The sequence below is a fragment of the Lasioglossum baleicum genome, chromosome 8 (assembly GCF_051020765.1).
Source record: "Lasioglossum baleicum chromosome 8, iyLasBale1, whole genome shotgun sequence".
Lineage (NCBI taxonomy): Eukaryota > Metazoa > Arthropoda > Insecta > Hymenoptera > Halictidae > Lasioglossum > Lasioglossum baleicum.
In genome coordinates, this window is record NC_134936.1 from 6587063 (window position 1) to 6609759 (window position 22697).

At 35.5% G+C, this 22697-nt stretch overlaps 2 protein-coding genes across 7 annotated transcripts; both read right to left on the minus strand.

Moving 5' to 3' along the window:
• Positions 1-68: 68 nt before the first annotated feature.
• On the minus strand, positions 69-4026 carry LOC143211454 (PI-PLC X domain-containing protein 2). 2 transcript variants are annotated; one of them, XM_076429168.1, is made up of 3 exons: positions 3884-4026; positions 3710-3793; positions 69-2972 (listed from the first exon to the last, which is right to left on the minus strand). In XM_076429168.1, exons 2-3 carry the CDS (start codon positions 3765-3767, stop codon positions 2122-2124), a joined length of 909 nt encoding a protein of 302 aa, XP_076285283.1. In that variant the 5' UTR covers positions 3768-3793; positions 3884-4026; the 3' UTR covers positions 69-2121. The 2 variants fall into 2 exon arrangements, with proteins under 2 accessions (XP_076285283.1, XP_076285282.1); XM_076429167.1 differs by lacking the exon at positions 3884-4026 and having other exon boundaries at positions 3710-3843.
• On the minus strand, positions 3884-20927 carry LOC143211452 (cytochrome P450 6a2-like). Of its 5 annotated transcripts, none has more exons than XM_076429164.1 (6): positions 20719-20923; positions 12864-13236; positions 9460-9985; positions 7623-7844; positions 6628-6879; positions 3884-4978 (listed from the first exon to the last, which is right to left on the minus strand). In XM_076429164.1, the coding sequence occupies exons 2-6, from the start codon at positions 13200-13202 to the stop codon at positions 4809-4811; spliced, it is 1509 nt and encodes a 502-aa protein (XP_076285279.1). In that variant the 5' UTR covers positions 13203-13236; positions 20719-20923; the 3' UTR covers positions 3884-4808. The 5 variants fall into 5 exon arrangements, with proteins under 5 accessions (XP_076285279.1, XP_076285275.1, XP_076285277.1 ...); XM_076429160.1 differs by having other exon boundaries at positions 20680-20922; XM_076429162.1 differs by lacking the exon at positions 20719-20923 and adding an exon at positions 17499-17635.
• Between the last annotated feature and the right edge of the window lie 1770 nt (positions 20928-22697).

The following is a 22697-nucleotide window of genomic DNA, read 5'->3' on the forward strand; positions in this document are numbered from 1 at the left end:
CAATTTCTGGTAATTAAATGACAACCACTGAAAGAACTGAAAATGAAATGATTAAATTGTTCTGTAAATACGTATGTGCAAATTTATTATAATCTTTTTAATGATTATACATCTAGAAACATTTTGCTTGATGCAAATAACTTTACATTAATATATACAGTATGTCCGTACTTTGTAAATAATTTTTTAATGTATCGTAGGTTTCTCTCAAAAAAGTTTATACAAAAGTTACATAATACGAAGAGGCATTTTCTGCATTACTAATTTCACTGATACGATATTCAAATTTCGTTGTTTAAATGAGAACGTTATATTCTTTTTTTTGTTTAATAACTTGACAACACTTGGTATATACTCAGTTCAATTACTTAATATAATTAGATATTGAATTTTTTCGTGGTACGCATTCGAAAATTTCCTGCCTTTTCGGATTGTCATCGGTAGTCAAATCATTCATCACATTATGCCTTCAAATGTACTGTCATAAATCATTAAACAGAAAAATCGTAGTTCCATTAAGAAACAAAACTTGAATGTCGTATCTCGTAAAAACAGTATGTACATTGCAGACATTCTTGTTATACCGATATACAATTTACAACGTGCTGCCTAATAGCTGTCCAGAAGCACCTCAAGCTTACCTATTTGACTCCAGAGGAATCTACTATTTTACAACATAATTTCTAACATTTAGAATTCGTCTTTAAAATCTCTTCCCACCATTTGACTCACAAAGAGATGTTTTGTACTATACGTTCCCTTTTACCAAACAATTTTTATGTAATTATTTGTTTTATAGGATCAAGCCCTAAGGGCTTGAAAATATTTCAATTTTTCAAGATAAAGAAAACATCCTGTATATAGATATTTTTCCTTATTTTCAATGCAACTGAATGACCAACCATGATACGTAACTATTGAAACTGAAAAAGAGCTTTATTGAATAGTATAGCCATGACATATGACGGAATATGTACCACGTTATGCTGACAATTTGTTTGCAGAATAAAAATTTTATGTATATATATATACATATATATATAACTATAATGGTTACCTTCCTTTTTTCAGGTAGGATGTTTATAGTTTTATAAGAACTCGTCGTTTCACGAGGAATGAAACTGTCGGGCAGATGCCCGGTCTTTCTGCCAGCAGAAAGCGCTACTTATGCGCGCGTAGATGCCCGTCCAAAATCGAGCATTTTGCTTATTGGGTATTTATGACTTGTTTGTGACATAAGGTCAACCAACATGATTGAAAATCAGTTAAAAAGAATAGTTAAAATATTCCTTACACTTGCACCAAACGGATGAAACAATAACCATTACTATTCGTGTAATATTATAATCTCCTAATTTTCAATACAATGCATATTATTACTTGCTAGATTCTGAAAATAAAAATTAAGGGGGTAGTCTCGTTTCCAGGGACGCAAAGATGCGGGATGCGCCTTTTCATTTCTCGATAATGCAAAGATGGGGGTTTTCAGTAGTCAAAAGCCCTAGATAGGAGATCAATCTAGGCCGCAATTGCCCTTAAAAGTCCTATTTTTATGTTTACGAGGCGTAATTTGAATTATTTGGCAGCATGTAGCTGTCGCAGCTTTATGAAAATACCCAGCAAGCAAAATGCTCGATTTTGGACAGAAAGACTGGGCATCTGCCTGGCAGAAGCTGCTCGGGTACAATGCTGCCCGCTCGGTCCTGGATTCTGCTCAGCAGATGGGCTCGATTTCTGCGCGAGGCAGGCCTGGCTGACTGGGTAGCTACATGCGCAGCTTTATGCTTCCGAATAATGCAAATTACGTCTCGTAAACGTGAAAATAGGACTTTTAAGGGCGATTGCAGCCTACATTGTCTTTCATCTACCGCTTTCGAGTACTGAAAAATCCCATCTCTGCATTGTCGAGAAATGAGAATGAGTCTACCCCCTTAAAAGTGAATGAGTTAGCTATTATTTACCGATTTTAAAAATGTTATATTTCGTTAGAAAAAAAGCAGTATTAGAGGCATAATATCACTGTCCCAGTAAGACTTTTAGTGTAAACATGTTAAATTTTACCGTATAAAACTTATACATTACATATTCAGGTACAAACTAATATATACTTTGCGTAGAGTACTATGGATGGAGGAGCTTTCTGTTGTTCTCAATAACTGTTTTGCAGAATAAAAAATTATTATCCGACACGAAATCAGCAATAACAATGTTTAATCTACTTTTGCCAGGTCGTTTCTGACTTATCCAAGCTAAAATCGACTTTTGGCATGAAGATACTAAATTTCTTTGTAACGTACCACATAAATGTTTTAATACGTATGGAACATCCGGAGTTAATATACACTGCGATACGAAACCAATTTCCAACGGTCTCGTCTGCAGTTCAAGATTTAAGAAGTCTAGAAGTTCGTTGACACGTACAGTGTTAGGCCAGGGTGTTCTCCATAATCCGCTGGGCCATAAGCTCGAATAGTTTTGTGCATAAATATTTCTATAAATAACGATTGCTTGATATTTTTCTAAATTCAGCCAGTTAAGTGTTATGTGATCAAAGCTGGATGCAATTGGACACAATTTTCGTTGGAACACGCGAAAAATTGTGTCTACAAGGTGGCGATGGTTTACTTCTGTGAACGAATAGAAGTGTTGAAAATCCATTACTAGAATTTCGTTGCTGTGGGAAGATAGCCATTCCGCTATTTCTTGCAATGGTTGATATATTGTTGACCCGTACAAGCCATGCACAAAATAAATGTCTCCGTTCGTCGATTTTGTTGCAACACGGAAATCTAAGTATCGGATTCCTCCGTTGAGCTGATCCTTGATATTGTCATGTTGCGTGACAGACCAATTAAAAATAATGGGTTTCGAAACGAGTGAGCAGTAACGGCCAAGAGCTCTAATGTAGTTGGGTTCATCCGGCCCTACGTCATTGCGACGATTTATAGTATACGTCATTGTGTTATGAGAACCTGTTACAAGTTATTAATTATTATTAGACTCCGGATTTTATGCATTTATAACAGAAATGAACAAGTGCAATTTAAAACAGTGAAAATATTAAAAGACTTAAAGAGTATGAATATATTGTTATTTTTACCACATTAAAATTATTAATGAATAATATAAATTGATATTTAGCTCCTGCATCTTGCAATTGATGCACGAACCTTTTATTTTGCGTAAACATTCGGGGAGTCTAATTATTATATACTAACTACTTCTAGATACTTCTACTTTCTACTTCTACTTTCTAGATTTCCAGCTTGTGAATCAGAGTTGATTCAAAGCTTATTCTTGATAAAAAAAAAAGAAAATACTTCTAGATTTTTTACTTTCTTCTTGCTGCAAGGATCTACAGTTAAAAAATAAAATAAAGTCGATCTAGTGAAATAGATTGTTTGTGTTATGTTTGCTTGCATTTGTGTATGTAGCTCATAAAATTATCAATTGCAATCTAAACAAATTTTTGTTTACTCATTCTCTAGCAAACTAGTCGGTCTAACAAGTCTAACATTTGAAAAAAATTCAAGTCGTTTGGACCAATTCTCAAAAAGTTAATATTGTCCCCGACTGTAAATATGTATATACCATAATAAATGACAGAGAGAGGAAGTATCCACTTTCGTTAAATGATTGAGTAAAATCCGAGAGTTATTTAAAATGTATATATAGACATGATAATTGCAATAAAATGATTTGAACATACCAGGTATTGCCAACTGTATTACGGGTATGTTTTTCATAGGTTCCGGAAGTTGTGTCATCCAATACTCTAGTTCCCTGTTTGTATCTATTTTTTTTTTATCCGTTGGATGTGGGAAACCACTTTTGTATTCCATGATTTTAATCGACGGACCGATGTAAAATAGGTGTGCGTTACCTGCATTGAATGACTGGCGTGCTAGTCATCTCCATCCTTTATAACGCATTTCTGAATCAACGTTCCCACCGTGATCTCATAACAATTATGTACCTTGCACCTTCTACCCATTGGGAACAACTAAATAGGTGGTACAGATTCAGAGAATCTAACCTCATGGCCACACGATCATGGAGCGACCCTATTTCCTTCAATCGAGAAGTTAACTGCGAGACACTGCGAGAGTGGCACTATGATGAAAAACTGTGAGTAGTGAAGAAAAACGTCTTTCAGGTTTTATTCGTTCAGTGGCTTAAAATCTACAGAAATCGTCTACTGATTAACAAAACGCGAGAAAAGTTAAAATTTGTTGGACTATATATCCCAGTCAGCCAGGCCTGCCTCGAATCTGCTCGGGCACAATGCTGGCAGCTCAGCCCTGGACTCTGCCCGACAAAAGCTGTCGTGCAGATGCCCAAGCTTTCTGCCGGCAGAAAGCGCTACCTATGCGCGCGTAGATACTCGTCCAAAATCGAGCATTTACTGGGTAGAGTTTACGAGTTTAATTTGAAGTATTTGTGTTTCGATTTTCACTGCTTATTTGTGTACTGATGACGAAATGTATGCCTTTATAAACATAAAAAATGCTGGCATATGCACTAACAGATAATTAACGAAAATAATAAACATTGTTACTTATAAATAACATATACATAGATTTATGTGACACTGTTCCATGAAAAATTTCAAACAGTAAAAAAGTTATTATTTAACGATTTACATTATAGACACATACGACGTATAAAATAATTTATTTCTGATCTGTGTATGTGTTTACTATTCTACAGTGTATTAAATATATCATTATAAAATTACGGACGTATTCAATTTATATTTAACATAAGATCAATTATGTTATAATTATAAAGTATTCCATGTCGTCTTATCAACCTTCTAGTTTTGTTATCTTCAAGTATATTCCTCCTTTTGGTGCCAATAAGAACGCAGATGGATCGAATACGTATGGTATCATTGTTTTCTCGCAAACATCGACTCTGTGGTTGCGGAGTATTTTTATCAGTCCGAGTTTCGATTGATAAACTGCAAATCGTGCACCTGGAATTTACATAGTTCGTTAACAATTGTTCAATTAGTTAAAAAAAAAATAAAAGCACTTGATCTTTGAAAGGTGAATTGGATAATCCTTCTCAATTAAAATTTACGAAACATGTTCATATTATAATGATATTACACCATGATAATTTTTATTGTTATCATCCCAGTCAGCCAGGCCTGCCTCGAGCAGATTTTGAGCACAGCCTGGCGAGCAGATGGCGGGCATTATGCTGTCAGAACGATGCTCGAAGCTGAGGATGCGCGGAATCTGCTCGATTTTGGACAGCACATCCTGCCAGCATAAAGCGATACTTCTGCAGACGCAGAAGGTAGTCCACAATCGAGCAGATTGCTTACTAGGTTCGTGTGACTCTCTTCATTGTTATACAGTAATATACAGGATGATTCAACTAATTGTAAGTGCTCCACCTAAAAATTACTTGGTACATATGTATATGAAAAAAATGGTTGAAACAAAACACTCGAAAATGTATCACTTGCACTTATCGATCGAATATGGAAATAATTTTGTGCATTGCTTGCATTAAAAATCATATGTACAGGGTGTCCCAAAATTTCTTCAACAGCCGGAAATGGGAGATTCCTGAGATCATTTGAAGCAATATTTTCCTTTGCAAAACTGTTATACGCGGCTTTGTGTAGGAGTTATTAACGAAAAACACGGACCAATCACAGCGCGACCTAGACGCGAGTTGGCACAGTCGGCCAATAGACAGTTGGCGCGCCATGACTACTGTGCCAATTCACGTCTAGGTCGCTCTCTGATTGGTCCGTGTTTTTCGTTAATAACTTCTACACAAAGCCGCGGATAACATTTTTGCAAAGGAAAATATTTCTTCAAATGATCTCAGGAACCTCCCATTTCCGGCTGTTGAAGGAATTTTGGGACACCCTGTATAGGGAATATCTAAGCAATCATTACTCTTTTATAGCATATACCCTTATAGCTTTCTATTCAGGACTCAATTCTTTCTTTACCAACAAGATTAAAATTAAAAAGATTAAAACACGATGAAAAAACGAAGTACAGGAAAATTAAATCATTAAGGGCCCCTTCTCCTAGCAGACAACACTCGCGCGTGAATGTGTGGTACACTCACACACCGCTAGACCACGTATACGTACGCGAGGATTGCAAGGGTCCGGGATTCCACTTCTGATTTCTCGATACTGCAAAGACGGGGTTTTGTAGTAGTCAAAATCGCTAGATGAAAGATCAATCTAGGGTACTGTTTGCCTCAAAAGTTCTTCTTTTACGTTTCCGAGCAATAGTTTTCCAATATTCAAAACTATATATCAATAAAAGAAAGACTTTTGAGGCAAACAGCACCCTGGATTGATCTTTCATCTAGCGATTTTGACTACTACAAACCCCTGTCTTTGCATTATCGAGAAATCAGAAGTGGAATCCCGGACCCTTGCAATCCTCGCGTACGTATACGTGGTGTAGCGGTGTGTGAGTGTACCCTAGCGGTGCGCGAGTGTTCACGCGCGAGCGTCGTCTGCTGGTAAAGACCCCCTTAAATTGTATGCTACTCTTGAAACCACACCACTTTCTTTTCAACCATTATCTGTTACCATTTTCTAGTAGCTGGATGACCCTGTATTTAATAAAACACGTTATTTACCAATGCAATTTCTTGGTCCATCGCCGAAAGGTAAATAATGCATGGGGTTTCGAGCTTGAACAGCATCTTCGGTGAACCGTTCGGGAATGAAAGCATCAGGATTTGGATAGATCTTGGGATCTCGATGAATTGTAAAGAGTGGTATCCAAACAAATGTATCTTTTGGAATTGTAACCTTTGTTCCTTCGAAACAGTAATCTGCCATAGATTTTCTTATTAGAATTGGTCCAGCCGGATATTTCCTCATTGTCTCTGCAAATATGAAAATTCATTAGTTTAGTTTAGTGCTCTTTAATCGTATAAAGTATAAATATCACATACGTCTTAGGTTTAACCATTCCTACGATTTTATTTCGAATACTACAGTATAGTGAAACGAATCTCTAAAAAATACAAGTTTTGCAACATCATTCTAAGAAGGATATTGTTAAGAGAAAATTAGTTGTTTTCATGCATGAACTCCCACTTCCATTAGAAATGAATAGATAAAAATAGATAAACTTCATTCAAGCACATATTCCCAGTCAGCCAGGCCTGCTCCAAGCAGATATCGGGCACAGCTTAGAGAGCAGATAGCGGGCATTATCCTGTCCGAACGACGCTCGAAGCTGCTCGAAGTATAGCATGCTCGGAATCTGGACGAATCTGCTGGGCACATCCTGCCAGCATAAAGCGCTGGTCTGCCTGGCAGAAGCTTCCGGGCAGATGGAAGGCAGCTCGTTCCTGGATTCTGCCTCGCCGTAAGACCGAAGACCGAGCTGCCTTTCATCTGCCCGGAAGCTCCTGCCGGGCAGATGCCGGGTCTTTCTACCAGCAGCAAGTGTTGTCTCTGCTGACGCAGCTGCCCGGCCAAAACCGAGCATTTGGCTGACTGGGTTGTTAAAGAAACCGTGAGAAATCTGAATAAATTCTGTCTTGTAATTTTTATAAAACAACGTATCCTACCAGTTACACTTTGAGATCAGTACGGCTAATATGAATGTGGTCGTACTTACCGCGGAATACCAGATCTAAATATGTCATCTCTTTAACTTGATCGTATTTTAATTCTCCCTTATTTTTATCGGTATGTTCTCGAATTTCTTTCCGAAGTTTATCCTGTATATCGGGATTCAGAGCTAGCTCATACAGTGCGTTGCTCATTGCTGAAGAAGAAGTTTCAAAGCCAGCAATGAAGAAAACAAAAGCTTGAGCAGTCAATAATGTGTCTGTGAGCTCTGCAAGTGAAATAAAGTCTTTTATTAACAAATATTTCGAAAGCAACTTATTCAATCTATATGATGCGTCCAGATACATAACGACAAGAAAATAGTGTTAAATTCTGATAATAACTATAAATATATAATAAATAAAAATAATCGACAAGCTAACGTTTATTATTGTTTCAACTGAGAAGTATAATATTAACGTAATATTTGGTATCGTTTTCATTAGAAAAATGCCACGCATATGTTGGTCAAAGTCCTATAAAAAAATAATGAAAAATAAAGAAGGTTTGTAATTGAATGAGCAGTGGTCCACACCGGTATAGCTTCTCGGCTCCTCGCGAGTTATGTTCCCCCAGTGAAGGGGGTAGGCGGACTGACTAATTGTAAGACTGTACAGCTCTTTTTGTTAGATCAAGACTTTACTATAACTCTCTTTATGTAAAGTGAATTCCCGTATGCAAATAGTCCAGTCAATGAATGCTCGTAAGAGGGGTGTAGAGGGAAATGGAAGGAACACATACTAAAAGTCACTACTCCTAGGAGGTGAGCGGTGTACAGTAGAAGGCACGTAGAAGGTCCCCTTTTTCGGTTTTCCGCTTATATGTCGGAAACTATGTGTCCCAGCGATAAGACCATTCTATACAAAATTAAAGCTGACAAAACGTGCCACAAGATTGATTCTATTCAGTTTTTCGCTATCTCGCATAGTTTCCGAGATATCCGCGCTCAAAGTACACTTTGGTATTATTTGTTCGAGTTAGTGTTTTTGCTTCAATTTCAATTTCAACATTTCAATTTCTACTTTACTTTTTCAGTTTCCACTCCCATTTTCCAGTTTCGACATAAATTTCACAATTTCAACTTCAATTTTTCAAGTTCAACACCAATTTTCCAATTTCAGCCTCAATTTTTCGGTTTCAACTTCAATTAATCAAGTTCAACTTCAATTTTCCAATTTCAACCTCAATTTTTCGGTTTCAACTTCAATATTTCAGTTTCAACATCAATTTCTCAATTTCAACTTCAATTTTTCAATTTCAATTTCAAATGCGCGTAGAAGGTCCTCCTTTTCGGTATTCCGTTTATATCTCGGAAACTATGTGTCCTAGCGATAAGACCATTATATACAAAATTAAAGGTAACACAATGTGCCACAAGATTGATTGTATTCAGTTTTTCGCTATCTCGCATAGTTTCCGAGATATCCGCGCTCAAAGTTCACTAATTGTGAAAAAGAAATTCTTGCCTCAAGTTTTTTGCCTTATTTGTCTAGCAAACTCTTCAGCACAATTAGTGAACTTTGAGCGCGGATATCTCGGAAACTATGCGAGATAGCGAAAAACTGAATAGAATCAATCTTATGGCACATTTTGTTACCTTTAATTTTGTATATAATGGTCTTATCGCTAGGATGCATAATTTCCTAGATATAAGCGGAAAACCGAAAAAGGGGACCTTCTACGTGCCCCCCTGCACCCCGCTCACCTCCTAGGAGTGGGGACTTTTAGTATGTTTACCGTTTACCTCCTAACTATTGTGTTCCTTCCATTTCCCTCTACAACTTTTCGTTGACTGGACTAAAAGCTCGGATTCGCGTTTTGTGAAGTAATTTGTTCGCACTTACTAATATTTTCCAATTTATCTGGATGTCTCTTGAGCTCGAGGAGCATGTTAACGAAGTCCGGTCTAACAATGTTATTTTCGTCTCTGTAAGCTAGCGTTTCCGAGATGACTTTCGTGAAGAACGTCGTAACCTCCTGCTGCGGTAGTACATAACCGAGCAAATTGTAAACCCATGGCATCGCTTGTCTAAGACGGAATCTTATTAGATTGCCAAGGCTGGATTTGAATACTGTTCTACCCACACGACGAAATTCGCTTTCCGCGTCTGCCAAAGCATTCGTGTCGATCCCAAACGCACAGCTACCGATCACATCTGTCGCGTATTTTGCCGTTAATTCACGGACTTCCACACAGTCTCCCTCTTTCACGACTTTGTCAAGATATTGTTCCAAATGATCGGAACATTCCAATATGAGCGGGAACATCTCCTTCAGTTTCCCGGACGTAAATACTGGAGAAAGTCTCGTCCTCAGTGGCCGCCATCTTTCTGCCTCCAAGTTGAACAAATGAGGAGACAATGGTTCTGTCTGGAATTTGTTTAAATTATTACCGAACTCCGAATCTCCGTAGAAAAAAAAGTTTCTGCGTCAATTGCAAGATACAGATGCTAAATATATAAATCTACATTTTATAACTTCAACCAATAAAGTGTCCCAATATTTTTGTGACATTCAATTTTGGAGTTTTTAGATTTTTTCTTTTATACCAACGCAGGTAGTACTTAGAAGGAACAAGTCGCTTTTTAGGAATACGTATATACTTTATACATTATTTTTTAACATATAATTCAACTCAGTTTTGTACATAATTGTCCCAATATTTTTGCAAGGAATTTTCTAAGAAAATAGAATTCTTCAAAACTGTCACTATTTATTATACAATTAATCTTTGAACGCGTATTTCTCGACACCACCTTTTTCAAACTTCCGTGCAACGTAACTCAAAAATATATTATTTACACAACTCAGGATCTGATAATCCAATAGGGACAAATAGTGAATATTATTTAACACATTTTAACCCTTGTTTTTTAATTAACCCTTGTGCTGCCGCCAACCGGGTACCCACTTAGTGAATTTCTTTCAACAACTTTTCAATGCACCTCTAAAAATATTACAAAACTGCTCCGACTGTCCATTCTTTACAGTCGACTTTCATTTTTTGCTACAGAAGGGTTGAAGATATTTTTGGTCACATAGTAATTATGTTTATATTCATTATTACTGTAGACTGCGGATCTTTATGCATTTGTGGCATCTGAAAATTTTCAAACATTGCTGGCATATCAAATTCGATAGAATTTGGCACAATTTTTTATTCATTCCAGATTTACAAAGGCTACTATCACTGAAAACAAGATTTTATTCAATTCCACTTTCTCAAAACCAACTGTTAAGTATGTATGACGTCCATGTTTGTGAAGGGGTCATTCCATGCCAAATCGATCACTTTTTGCAGGCACCATCGTCGATTTTGTTCTAAATGGAATATGTTGTAGTCCATGTGAAATTGGGGTGGGTTCAAGTCATCATTTTGCCGGTTTCGAAATTTTTTAGAAATGGCAGGCCTTCAAAGTTTTCAATTTTTGCCCATTTCGGCGAAAACGGGCCTCAGTTACGAATTTTTATCTCGGGAACTGTTTGTCTGATTGAGCTACATTTTTTTTTGTTTTATTCGGAAAGGATTGGGCTATTACAAAATATTTTTTTCAACCTCGAAAATCAACTTTATAATGTTGAAAAATTTAAACAAATTTTTTTTTAGGGTTTTTTCGATGAGGGGCTGGAGTGATTTAAATTTTGATAAAAATGTGTTTATTTATGTTCCTTGAAGTTTCTCCTTTAAAATGAGCCCTTGACAAAGATGGCGTCATTAAAATTGGCGTTACAATGAGCTGGCAAAGTACGCCGTGTACCTCCGTTTGAGGTAGAGGCGAGTCAAGCGCACTGCTCTTATGGTCCAGCAGACTGTATACGACTAAATAACCCTATTTACACCTGGAGAACAATATTAGTAACCACTCTTGGTTACAATAACAAACATGCTGATTGTTTACAAGCTTGCTCTGTAACAGCATTACCATTTATAGGCACTAGAAGCTTTCATAGCTTTACCCCATTATCGAATAAAGAACTGGTATGCAAAACTTGCTCGTGCGATAATGATGGCTCTGTTTTTAGTGTAATGAAATAGTTTTTCTTATATTTTTCTCAATAATCCTTAAGTCCACCTCACACACAATGATCCTATCCATACTTCTTACCATAAACCCTCCTTATCCCTTCCCGATGGAAAAGAACCACCACCTTCTTCCATTGAGCAACAACACCTTTTTTGTAGAACATATGAAATTCGTATAAAAACTAATATCTATAAATGAAGTCATGATTAAAAAGGTGTCGTTGGCCAAGAGTGGTTACTAGTATTGTTCTCCAGGTATAAATAGGGTTGCGCTCGAGTCGTCTCTACCTGAAACGAAGGTACACGGCGTACTTTATCAGCTCATTGTGACGCCAATTTTAATCCACCATCTTTGTCAAGGGCTCATTGTAAAGGGGAAACATCAAGGAATATAAACATATTTTTTTCAAAATTTAAATCACTCCGGCCCTCATCGAAAAAACCCTAAAAAAAAATTTGTTTAAATTTTTCAACATTATAAAGTTGATTTTCGAGGTTGAAAAAAATATTTTGTAATAGCCCAATCCTTTCCGAATAAAACAAAAAAAATGTAGCTCAATCGGACAAACAGTTCCCGAGATAAAAATTCGTAAGCGAGGCCCGTTTTCGCCGAAATGGGCAAAAATTGAAAACTTTGAAGGCCTGCCATTTCTAAAAAATTTCGAAACCGGCAAAATGATGATTTAAACCCACCCTAATTTCACATGGACTACAACATATTTCATTTAGTACAAAATCGACGATGGTGCCTGCAAAAAGTGATCGATTTGGCATAGAATGACCCGAAGGCGTTTTTTGAATGTCGCGCCTTCTCGAGTTTTGTAGGCGTTCGACTGGCGCCACGTGTATGCGGGCAGTAGAATCGTTCTCGCCGGCTTTTTTTTTGTTCTCTCCCCTCTCTGAGTCTGTGTGTGCAAGAGCGTATCTCAGCATCGTGGTTGTATTACTACTGTATATCTTTTATTATCCATTAAATCCTTATACATAAATAGTGAAAGTTAATCTGAAAACCACAACACCAACAAAAATTGAAAATTGCATAAACGTCCGCAGTCCAGGGCGGAGCCTTCGAAAATCGACCGAAATGGACATTTCTTGCCGACCTTGCATCACCCATAACGTGGAGAAAGTGCCTCCTTCATGTAATTACTATTACAAAATACATACGAGGTTTGTAAACCGAGGCAAATGTAAATATAGGTCTTCACGGCCTGAAAATTATACCTTCTCGAAGACGGGCAAGCCACGATTAGCGAATTTCGAAAAATCTCGTATTAAAACATCCTTTATAAATTTCGGATCGTGAATGATGAGAATTGGCGTTCTTCTTGTAAATATTCCGACCATCGGTTCATCTTCATACTTTTTGTGAAGATCAGTCAAGAAATCACACAATGCCAGTTTTGTTAACATCACATCCTTTATATTACCAAACAATGGTACAGGCTTTGGTCCGGGAACATTGCGGACTTTCCAAAAGTCGAAGGTTGAAGTAAAGTAATAGTAAAGGGCCAAGACTATGGCTACGACTCCGAAGAGTATATCTAACGATATGTAAGCCATTGTTCTTCAGTGTGCATCGTCCAGTAAAATATTCCTGTAAAATATTATTATGGATATTCAGAAATGAGCTTTTCAGATGGAACGTCATATCAATATGTAATATATCGATACCGATTGTATATATTGATAAATAGACTGCGAGGATCTGTATGCAATTATGGCTTCTAAAAATTTTCAAAAAAAAACATGTAAGATTCGACGGAATTTAGGACGATTTTAATTTATTTCTGATCTGGAAAGCCTCCTACGACAGAAAGTAAGATCTGATTTGTGATTCGATTTTCTTCAAATTCGTCTACGAAAATTAAAAATTGCATAAACATTCGCAATCTGTTGATAAATATTAGGGGTGTGCGAGAACCTGAAATATCGGGAACCCGATGGACGGGACGAGTCGAGAAGAGGTCAAGTCGCGTCGGGTCGGGTTCCCGAAAATTTCGAGATTCCCGACCGATTCGGGTTCCTGAAAATTTCGAGATTCCCGAAGGAATCGAGTTCCCGAAAATTTGGAGAATATGGCATAAGACACTCTTGAAAAGAATTCGCGATGGACAACATTCTTTCAATTTCGAAAACATCTAGAATAAAAAATCCAAAACCATGAATGTATTCATTAAAACAAATATAAACGATTACTGAGTTCTCGGAATTTTCGGAAATCCCGATTCTTTTCGGGAATCCCGATAAATTTGAGAATCCCTACTGTTTCGGGTATCCGTCCCGATCCCGAAAAAATTTCGTGTTCCCGATCCGACCTGATATTTCGGGTTCTCGCACACCCCTAATAATTATAGTTTATGGATAATCATATCGTTAAATGCAGCTCACGAAGTACGCGAAGTACGCCAAATACGCGACACGAGTATTCCGCGAGAGCATGTACAGGGTGTCACAAAATTATATGTCGTGGACACCATAGCGCGATTCTACACCCCCGATTTAGTCGAGAATGACGTAAGAAACCCCCCGCAAAATTAAGAGGATTTTTGAAATTTTTATACCAAAATTTTCTTTTAATATTTAAGATTGTAGATTTAGAAATGAGAAGGAGCATCCCGCATCCTTGCAATCCTGGAAACGAGGGTCTGCCCTCTTAAATTTCAATCGAAAAATAATCAAAACTATCAACCTACCACCATCCACGATGGCTAGAAGCTCGAGTCACTTTCTTGTTCTTTGTAGTCGTTAAACTAAGTTTCAGAGTGAGTTCGTGTTAATAGTTTCGAGGAGGCCTGCAAATTAATGGGCCCTAAAGAACGAATTCGGTCATTCAAAAGAGGCAGAATTCGTAATGCAGTGGGTTTGACAGTTGTTTGCGAATATCTCGGAAACAAAAAGAGACCGCCATCTACTTTCAAAGGAAAAAGTTGTTCAGCATGGTGACCTTGACAACATATTTCAATTTCATCAAAATCCGAGAGGGAGTAACATTTCGACGAGTTTATCAGAAAATAAAAAATTGTTTTAGGCGAACATTTTTCTTCGCACGACAGCAAGGGATGTGCTAAGGAGTCTTGTAAAGTTTCAAGTCAATTGGTCAACTAGAACTTGATATATCGTGGCAATAGTCTCGAGAAAAGTGGTGTCGACAAAAACGCGTTTAAAGATTCAACTACTAATGTATCTTGCAACGCGAGTTGCGCGTTTCAAACGCTTATGCTTATGAAAACGTTCATACTACGAATTCAAACAAATCCTTTTGCACGCATATTCAATACTTTCTCAATAATTCTGGAACTTTCATCGTTCATCACACAAGTAAATACCATCGGACTTATATCATACTGGATGATTGCAAAAGTTCGTACTCAATCTACCTCGTGACCTTTTTCGAAAACAAACATGTAACTTCTACGAAAAAGAGGAAATCATAATTGATTAATAAAACTATTATTTTTAAATATAACCGCTCGAATTTCATTTTCAAATAGGGTACGAACGTTTGCAATCATCTAATATTTTGTACCATTTTCGTTAGAAAAATGCCACGAATATCATAGTGAAAGTCCCATAAAAAAATAGGGAGGTATGTCCCGAGGTGGTGGGGATAATTCTCGGACAGTTATAGGCCAGATCTTTTGGACATTTATCGAGGAAGCACTGTATTTGCAATTTGGTCGTTCAAATGGATTTTTCACTGATTGTTAAGAAGTTGTCTATCATTTTTGTATTACTTAAAAGTGTATGCAATTTTGCATCGGTCTCGCTTTTCTAGATTCTTAACATTCATCAAAAATGATTTCAACAATAACATTGCAAATGATTTTAAATCCGATATTTCGTGTTAGATACGACCCAATGTAGTAACTATGCTGTGTTATAACTCCTCTTCTATTTCTATTCTAGATAAAAAAAATGTCTTATCATCTCTTATCGAACTGTACTGTCGAGCTTTTACAAAAAAAATCGATTTCTTTTATAAAAGTGTTACAACGTGCAATTGTATAATTCTCTTAGGTGGAACGTTACAATCTTTTTTACATTATTCGATTGTTCATGTCATTTTATACGAAACGGTATTAGGACACAATGTCAACAAAAGCTAATATTTTTAGAGATATTTCTAATTTTAAACATGTTTGTCTGATAACGTTGGAATGTCACGTCACGTGGCTGGTATATTTACTAACAGTGATCTCGTACAGTGATCAGATTACGGATTCTATGCCGTAAGATTTATATAATTCTGTATTTCCATTATCATTTTGACCGACACTATTTCTATACGTATATGTATAATGTATAGGCAGCACACATCCGTCCAGTTCTCGACCTCCAGAGATTGTTTACTGTAGCCAGCATAATTTCATTGAAAAAATCAAATCCAAATTGTCGAAGTGTGCGAATAGTCCAGTCAATGAATGCTTATAAGGAGGGTGTAGAGGGAAATGGAAGGAACAATTTTTAACTTTGGGACTTTGTTTGGACTAGTGAGGAGGTAAACATACTAAAAGTCCCTACTCCTAGGAGGTGAGCGGGTTGCAGGGGGGCACGTAGAAGAAGGTTCCCTTTTTCGGTTTTCCGCTTATATCTCGGTAACTATGGTTCCTAGCGATAAGACCATTCTATACATAATTAAAGCTGACAAAACATGCCACAAGATTGATTCTATTCAGTTTTTCGCTACCTCGCATAGTTTCCGAGATATCCGCGCTCAAAGTTCACTAATTGCGAAAAAGAAATTCTTGCCTCACGTTTTTTGCCTTATTTGACTAGCAAACTCTTCAGCACAATTAGTGAACTTTGAGCGCGGATATCTCGGAAACCATGCGAGGTAGCGAAAAACTGCATGCAGTCAATCTTATGGCACATTTTGTCAGCTTCAATTTTGTATAGAATGGTATTATCGTTAGGACGGATAATTTTCGAGATATAAGCGAAAAACCGAAAAGGGGGACATTCTACGTGCATTTGAAGTTGAAATTGAAAAATTGATGTTGGAATTGAGAAATTGATGTTGAAACTGAAATATTGAAGTTGAAACCGAAAAATTGATGTTGAAATTTGAAGATTGGAGTTGAAATGTTGAAATTGAAATTGAAGCAAAAACACTAACTCGAACAAATAACGCTAGGACACATAGTTTCCGAGATATAAGCGGAAAAACGAAAAGGGGACCTCCCATGTTCCCCCCCCCCACCCCCCTTCACCTCCTAGGAGTGGGGACTTTTAGTATGTTTACTTCCTAACTAGTCCAAACAAAGTCCCAAAGTTAAAAATTGTGTTCCTTCCATTTCCCTCTACAACTTTTCGTTGACTGGACTAGAAGTGTGTTTCATGCGTAGATTATTCTAACTACTTGAACAAATCGTTTCATTGCAATCTCTACATTTATTCACTCCTGGATTAATTTTTATAAAGATGCTACTAGATTCAATAGAAATCATAAAAATCATGATGGAAATACAGAATTATCGATAAACAATTAATAAGAAAATCTGGATGATAATATTTATTAAATATTGTTTAAACAAATAACTATCTCTGAAATTTTACATCTAAATTCGTCGATTGAAAAAACAAAATTAAACAAATTTTATTATCTTACACATCTGTAAGAAATATAGTTTCCGCAAAATTGTCCTTGACCTTGAATTTCAGGATAAAATTCTTTTTTATTGTATTGTATTCTACGCATTATGAGATAACAGTAGAATACAATGCAATAAAAAAATTTTACCTTGAAATTCAAGGTCAAGGACAATTTTGCGGCCACTGTACATACACGTGCGGCGGAGATTTTCGTAATCGACTTTCTCGTAAATCAAGCAAGGAGTGAAGGAATTCATTGCGCACCTCTGATGTATTCTTTCAACTCAAATTTCATCGTTATTGTCACCACTGTTCATCTTATTACTGTCCCCGATTTCTAAAGTTGACTAATTGAGTCGAAGGAGGACGCCACGAAATACTATGTTTGCTCTTACACCGTCCTATAAAGTATAAAGTATCTTCACAGTGGTGTGTAGCAGAATCTCTATACACAGCAGATAACAAATGAACAAAGAAATCCGTTATGCTAATAATAGAGATACATCCCGTTGACAGTTCATGCGTCGAAAAATACTGTCTTACAGATACGATTTTGTTAGAATAGAAATTTTAAAACATACGTTGGCTCAAAAGTCACTAGACCATTCTAAAGTGGAATAACCCTTTAATTTTTTAACCATAAGTGGACCGTAAAAATGTACTCCAACCCTTATGTAGCCAACCAAAATGTATAGATTACGTGAAACTAATTAATACATTAGCGAACAAATAAATTAATATATTAGCGAACAAAGCATGGGCATTCAGAGAAATATTGTAATATTTTTAGTGGAACATTAACAAATTGTTGAAAGAAATGTAGTAAATGGGTACCCAGTTAGCTACATAAGGGTTAAAAATGCAAAGATTTAATTATATTCAATATTATACTTATATCAAGTATTCATCTCTACCGAAATGGTAAATAGAAACTTTCAAATATCTCTATCATGTTAATTCACATAGTTACACATTCAATAACTATTAGCATAAATTTGAGTGGGACTGTATCGGCCTCAGAACTTCACTTAAGGGTCCAAAATTCATATTTGTTCGTTTATGAATAAATTCAAACTTTATTCATATTTACTCTTTTATGAATAAATTCGAACTTTATTCATATTTACTCTTTTATGAATAAATTCGAATTTTAAATGGTGTAATGACTTCCGAGCCACTCTGTATCCTATTTTTCAGTTAAATTTCTTTTTAATTTTCACGCACAAACAAGCAAATTTATTTATTCATTTATCTATCACGAACGTATTTATCAACTCATAAAAACACCTTCATAATTTCAGTGATAGAATATATATTACATATAGTCTCAACACATCCGTATAATATCAAGGGATTGTGTTCAACGTGTCATATATGTATAACGATAAAAGACAGATTGTAGGCGACATTTTTTCATGAACAAGATTATAGTTTCTCGAACACATTATCATTTTGTATACAAAGAACGTGTCTCGAAGCTTTCTTCCAGCATTTCTGTCTGAATGAAAAAAATTGTGTGTTGCCAAAAATATACTACAAAAACATTTTAATCGAAGAATGCAATTTTGTGTCTACAGAACACCCGTTTTTTTATAGAAAAGATACTATTACAAATACGAGATAATTACATCGTAAATAACTAGGGAGCGGACTTTATGCATTTATAACAAAAATTAGAAGGTGTAATTTAAAACAGTAAAGACATTAGAAGAATTTAAAAATACTGTTATATTATTTTCAATCTATTAGACATATTAAGAAAGAAAATAAATATCCATTTCACTGCAGTTTGTTGCAATTCAGACAGAAAATTTTTATTTTACATAAAGATCCGCTGTCTATAAATAACTATTAAACATTGCAAGTAAATTGGTTAATTCGCGCGTTCCCGAAAGTTTTTATACTACATACAGTGACTCCCACTAATATTCGGACACTCTTAAAAACACCATAGCTTTTTTAATATTGGACTATGCGATTTGAACTTTTTTGGGAAGCCAGAGCAATTAGTTAACACAGGATATGAAAAGAAATTTTGTCAAAAATTGCATTTGGTCAGAATTGTAGAGAAAATACTGAAAGTTGCATTTTACAACTTTTTTATGCGGGCATATACCGAAATTTTAAAAAATAGATTTTATAAATCTGTGTCAATTATACGCACTATGAAAGTTTCATAGAAATCGGTTGATGCGGGAAACAAACGACAGGCATTGAAAGATGTAACAATCCTTAGAATTACTGCAGTTGGAGGCTGAAAATCGTGAAAAACTGCAATTTTTACCATCTTCAAACGTTTCTAGCGCATTACAACGTCGACCAATTTTGATGAAATTTCCAGAATATGTTTCATTGATACAGATCTACGAAACGTGTTTTCTATATTTTCCATATAAGCCCACATAAAAAAGATGAAGAACACAACTTTTAGTATTTTCTATGGAATTCCGACAATTTGCAGTTTTTTTCGAAAGTTTCTATCACGTTGTGTAACAAATTAAGTGTTCTGACTTCTCCAAAAATATCAAGTCGTATATTCCAATATTTAAAAAATTATGGTGTTTTTAAGAGTGTCCGAATATTAGTGGGAGTCACTGTATGTATTTCTGAAAACGCTGTTTCGATACAGTCGCTAACGTTGTACGGTCTCCGTTTGTTAGACGTAATGCATTTTTTCGTTCTTACATAATTAGATTGTCACGAACTTTTCAACATAATTTTCTTAGAAAATATACAAACGTACAACACAAAAGGGATTGCCAAATCTAATTTTCTAAAGTATATAAAGTATATTTTCTAAATTATATATAAATATGTATGCATATTTATATTCACTCCTTGCAATACTTTAAAATTCGTTGTGTATGCAATATTTAACCCTTAGCACTCGAATGGTGACTCTGAGGCGCCACTAAAAATTGCTATACCATTATTCAAAATATTGTTTACATTATCGTATCGAATCAATTACTAAACATTTAGGTATTGTATGAGATATTACATCGAATCCATAAAATTTGAAGCATCACAGGGAACGGAAATATTCTAGGTCGGAAGAAATGTTTAATTTTCCAATGAAAGGATTAAAAATGACGAAGCGAAGGTAAAGGCAATATGGATATTCCAACAAATACATAATGTGAAATAATTCACTAAAACTGTGGCGTAATAAAGGTAACCGTAGGTAAATACACTTGTCACATGAACGTGTACACATGTATAGTGTGTATCTTACGTGTACTATACAAGACATTATTCAGCAATGTCAGTCACATAACACGCAACGTGCGTTTAAAATACTTTACACTACTTCGAGTGACTCAGATGATTTACGGTCTAACTAGTAAAAACCGTTTAAGTACAACATTTAAAATGTATCCCAAACACAATGCAATCCTAATCGAATATGCATGATTAAACAAAACACTCGCGAGTGTATACGTACGTATGTACCAATTATCCTCTCTGACGTGAATCGACGAACCTGTTAGTAGCACGGCATCCAGTCGACTGAACGAAACCAACATCAACTTTATGTCATTACGAACTCGGATAAGAATCAATAAACTGACGAGTCATTCGCGGATTCCACAGTTCTGGGAACTTCAAAGATGAGACGAACAATGACTGAGTGGGAGCGATGCTTGTCTTAATAAAGTTATAATGAGCTATTCAAGGTTAAGTCTAATTATGATCTAAATATGTACACGTTCACATCAGTCGGATACATCATTGTGTAGAGAAACAAAGAGGCTTTATCGTCGGAGTTCCTGACTCGACAAGACTTTGATGGAATGCTCTCCAGCTTCCTCTGTAGGTGTCGCGACCAGTAGTTTTCATTGAGCTGCCGGAAACAAGACTTTATTAAAAAATTAAGAAAAGTTAATATAAATCCTCCAGTAGATGTAAGTTATTTTTTAAGCGAACCAAAGATTAGACTGCTAAAAATACTCAAAGAATATTGTGATGTAAACGACATTAAAGTATAAGTTTTAAAAACAAAAAAACTAAGAAAAAGTACAACATATAGTACTGTATAAGTCTAATTGTAACTTAGAAATAAGGAATGAATGTACAGTTGGCTAATGGATCCGAGTGGTTTCAAGCCTTGTTATATTTTTGTTGTTGTTAAGCTTAATAGCAATAAAGATATTTAATTTAAAAAAAGAGCTGCCGGAACAGAGTGTTCAACATAAAATTAAAACGTACTTTTTGTAACATATAATTTTGCATTAAATCTGCACGGTTCAATTTGCTCGAGTCAACCATACTCTTTTTACCACGTTTTTATTAGCTCGCTTTCTTGTCTGTCTGTTTGTTCGGTATAAATTTTGCAATTGATTTTAAACTAACTTCCCGATGAGCTAGAGACTTGAAATTCTAAACATAGCTCAGAACTGGATGACTATGCAATATTAAAACAAAATTTTTTTTAAAAGCTTATACGGTTAGGAGATATAAATTATTTTTCCAATACCCAGTGTCCTCCGGGAATTATACATACATATACAGGGTGTCAGAGAATTATATGTCGCGGACAGCATAGCGCGGTTCTACACCCCCGATTTAGTCGAAAAAAAACCAAAAATTTTTTTAATCGTGTTCTACGGGTTATTAGGACCAACTTTGTGAGAGGAATCACCCAGATAGCACATGACGTCTTAAAAAAGACGTCCATTTTACATCTATTTTAGGTCCGAAAGTCTTACGGTTTTTATATACATATAGCCATAATCTTGTAGTAAGTATCAGCATTGGTATCATTTGTACGGGTTAGTGTTTTTGCTTTAATTTTGCTTCTATGTCGATTTCGATTTTGATTTCAATCTGTATTGTGATTTTAACACTTTACCTACCGGAAGCCTATTAATAGGATTTTCAATAATTGTGCTGTACCAAAAGAAAGCATAGAAATTTTCTTTTATATTGCAATCTGAAATGAAACTATTAGATGATGTTATTAAGGGTGACTTGTTAGTTCATAATGAAAATTGCTGTTGCTATTGTACCATAGATTCTTCAAAATTATGCAATAATCACCGGTCGGTAATGTGTTCATTGTAATTGTGATTTTAATTTTTATTATTTTTATTGTGATTTTAATTGCAATTGTTATTTTTATTATGATTTTAATTGCAATTGTTATTTTTATTGTGATTTTAATTGCAATTGTTATTTTTATTGTGATTTTAATTGCAATTGTTATTTTTATTGTGATTTTAATTGCAATTGTTATTTTTATTGTGATTTTAATTGCAATTGTTATTTTATTGTGATTTTAATTGCAATTGTTATTTTTATTACACTTTTTATGTCAATTCCACATGCGTTCTTCTAATACAATATTGGTTTAACTTTAAATTAGTTTTTGTCGAAATCTATTTTTACTCTTCCCTTTTTTTAATTTAATAAACATTTATGGACCTTTAAGACTTTTTAGGGGCGTCTTAAAAAACCTTCCGA

Coding starts and splice junctions, on each gene's coding strand:
- LOC143211454 (XM_076429167.1), bottom strand. CDS start 3,842: ATGGAATACAAAAGTGGTTTCCCACATCCAACGGATAAAAAAAAAATA. Junction 2,973..3,709: donor AATACAGTTGGCAATACCTG/GTATGTTCAAAT, acceptor AACTTGTAACAG/GTTCTCATAACACAATGACG.
- LOC143211452 (XM_076429164.1), bottom strand. CDS start 13,202: ATGGCTTACATATCGTTAGATATACTCTTCGGAGTCGTAGCCATAGTC. Junction 7,845..9,459: donor AGATAAATTGGAAAATATTA/GTAAGTGCGAAC, acceptor TTTCACTTGCAG/AGCTCACAGACACATTATTG. Junction 6,880..7,622: donor TTTAGATCTGGTATTCCGCG/GTAAGTACGACC, acceptor TCATATTTGCAG/AGACAATGAGGAAATATCCG.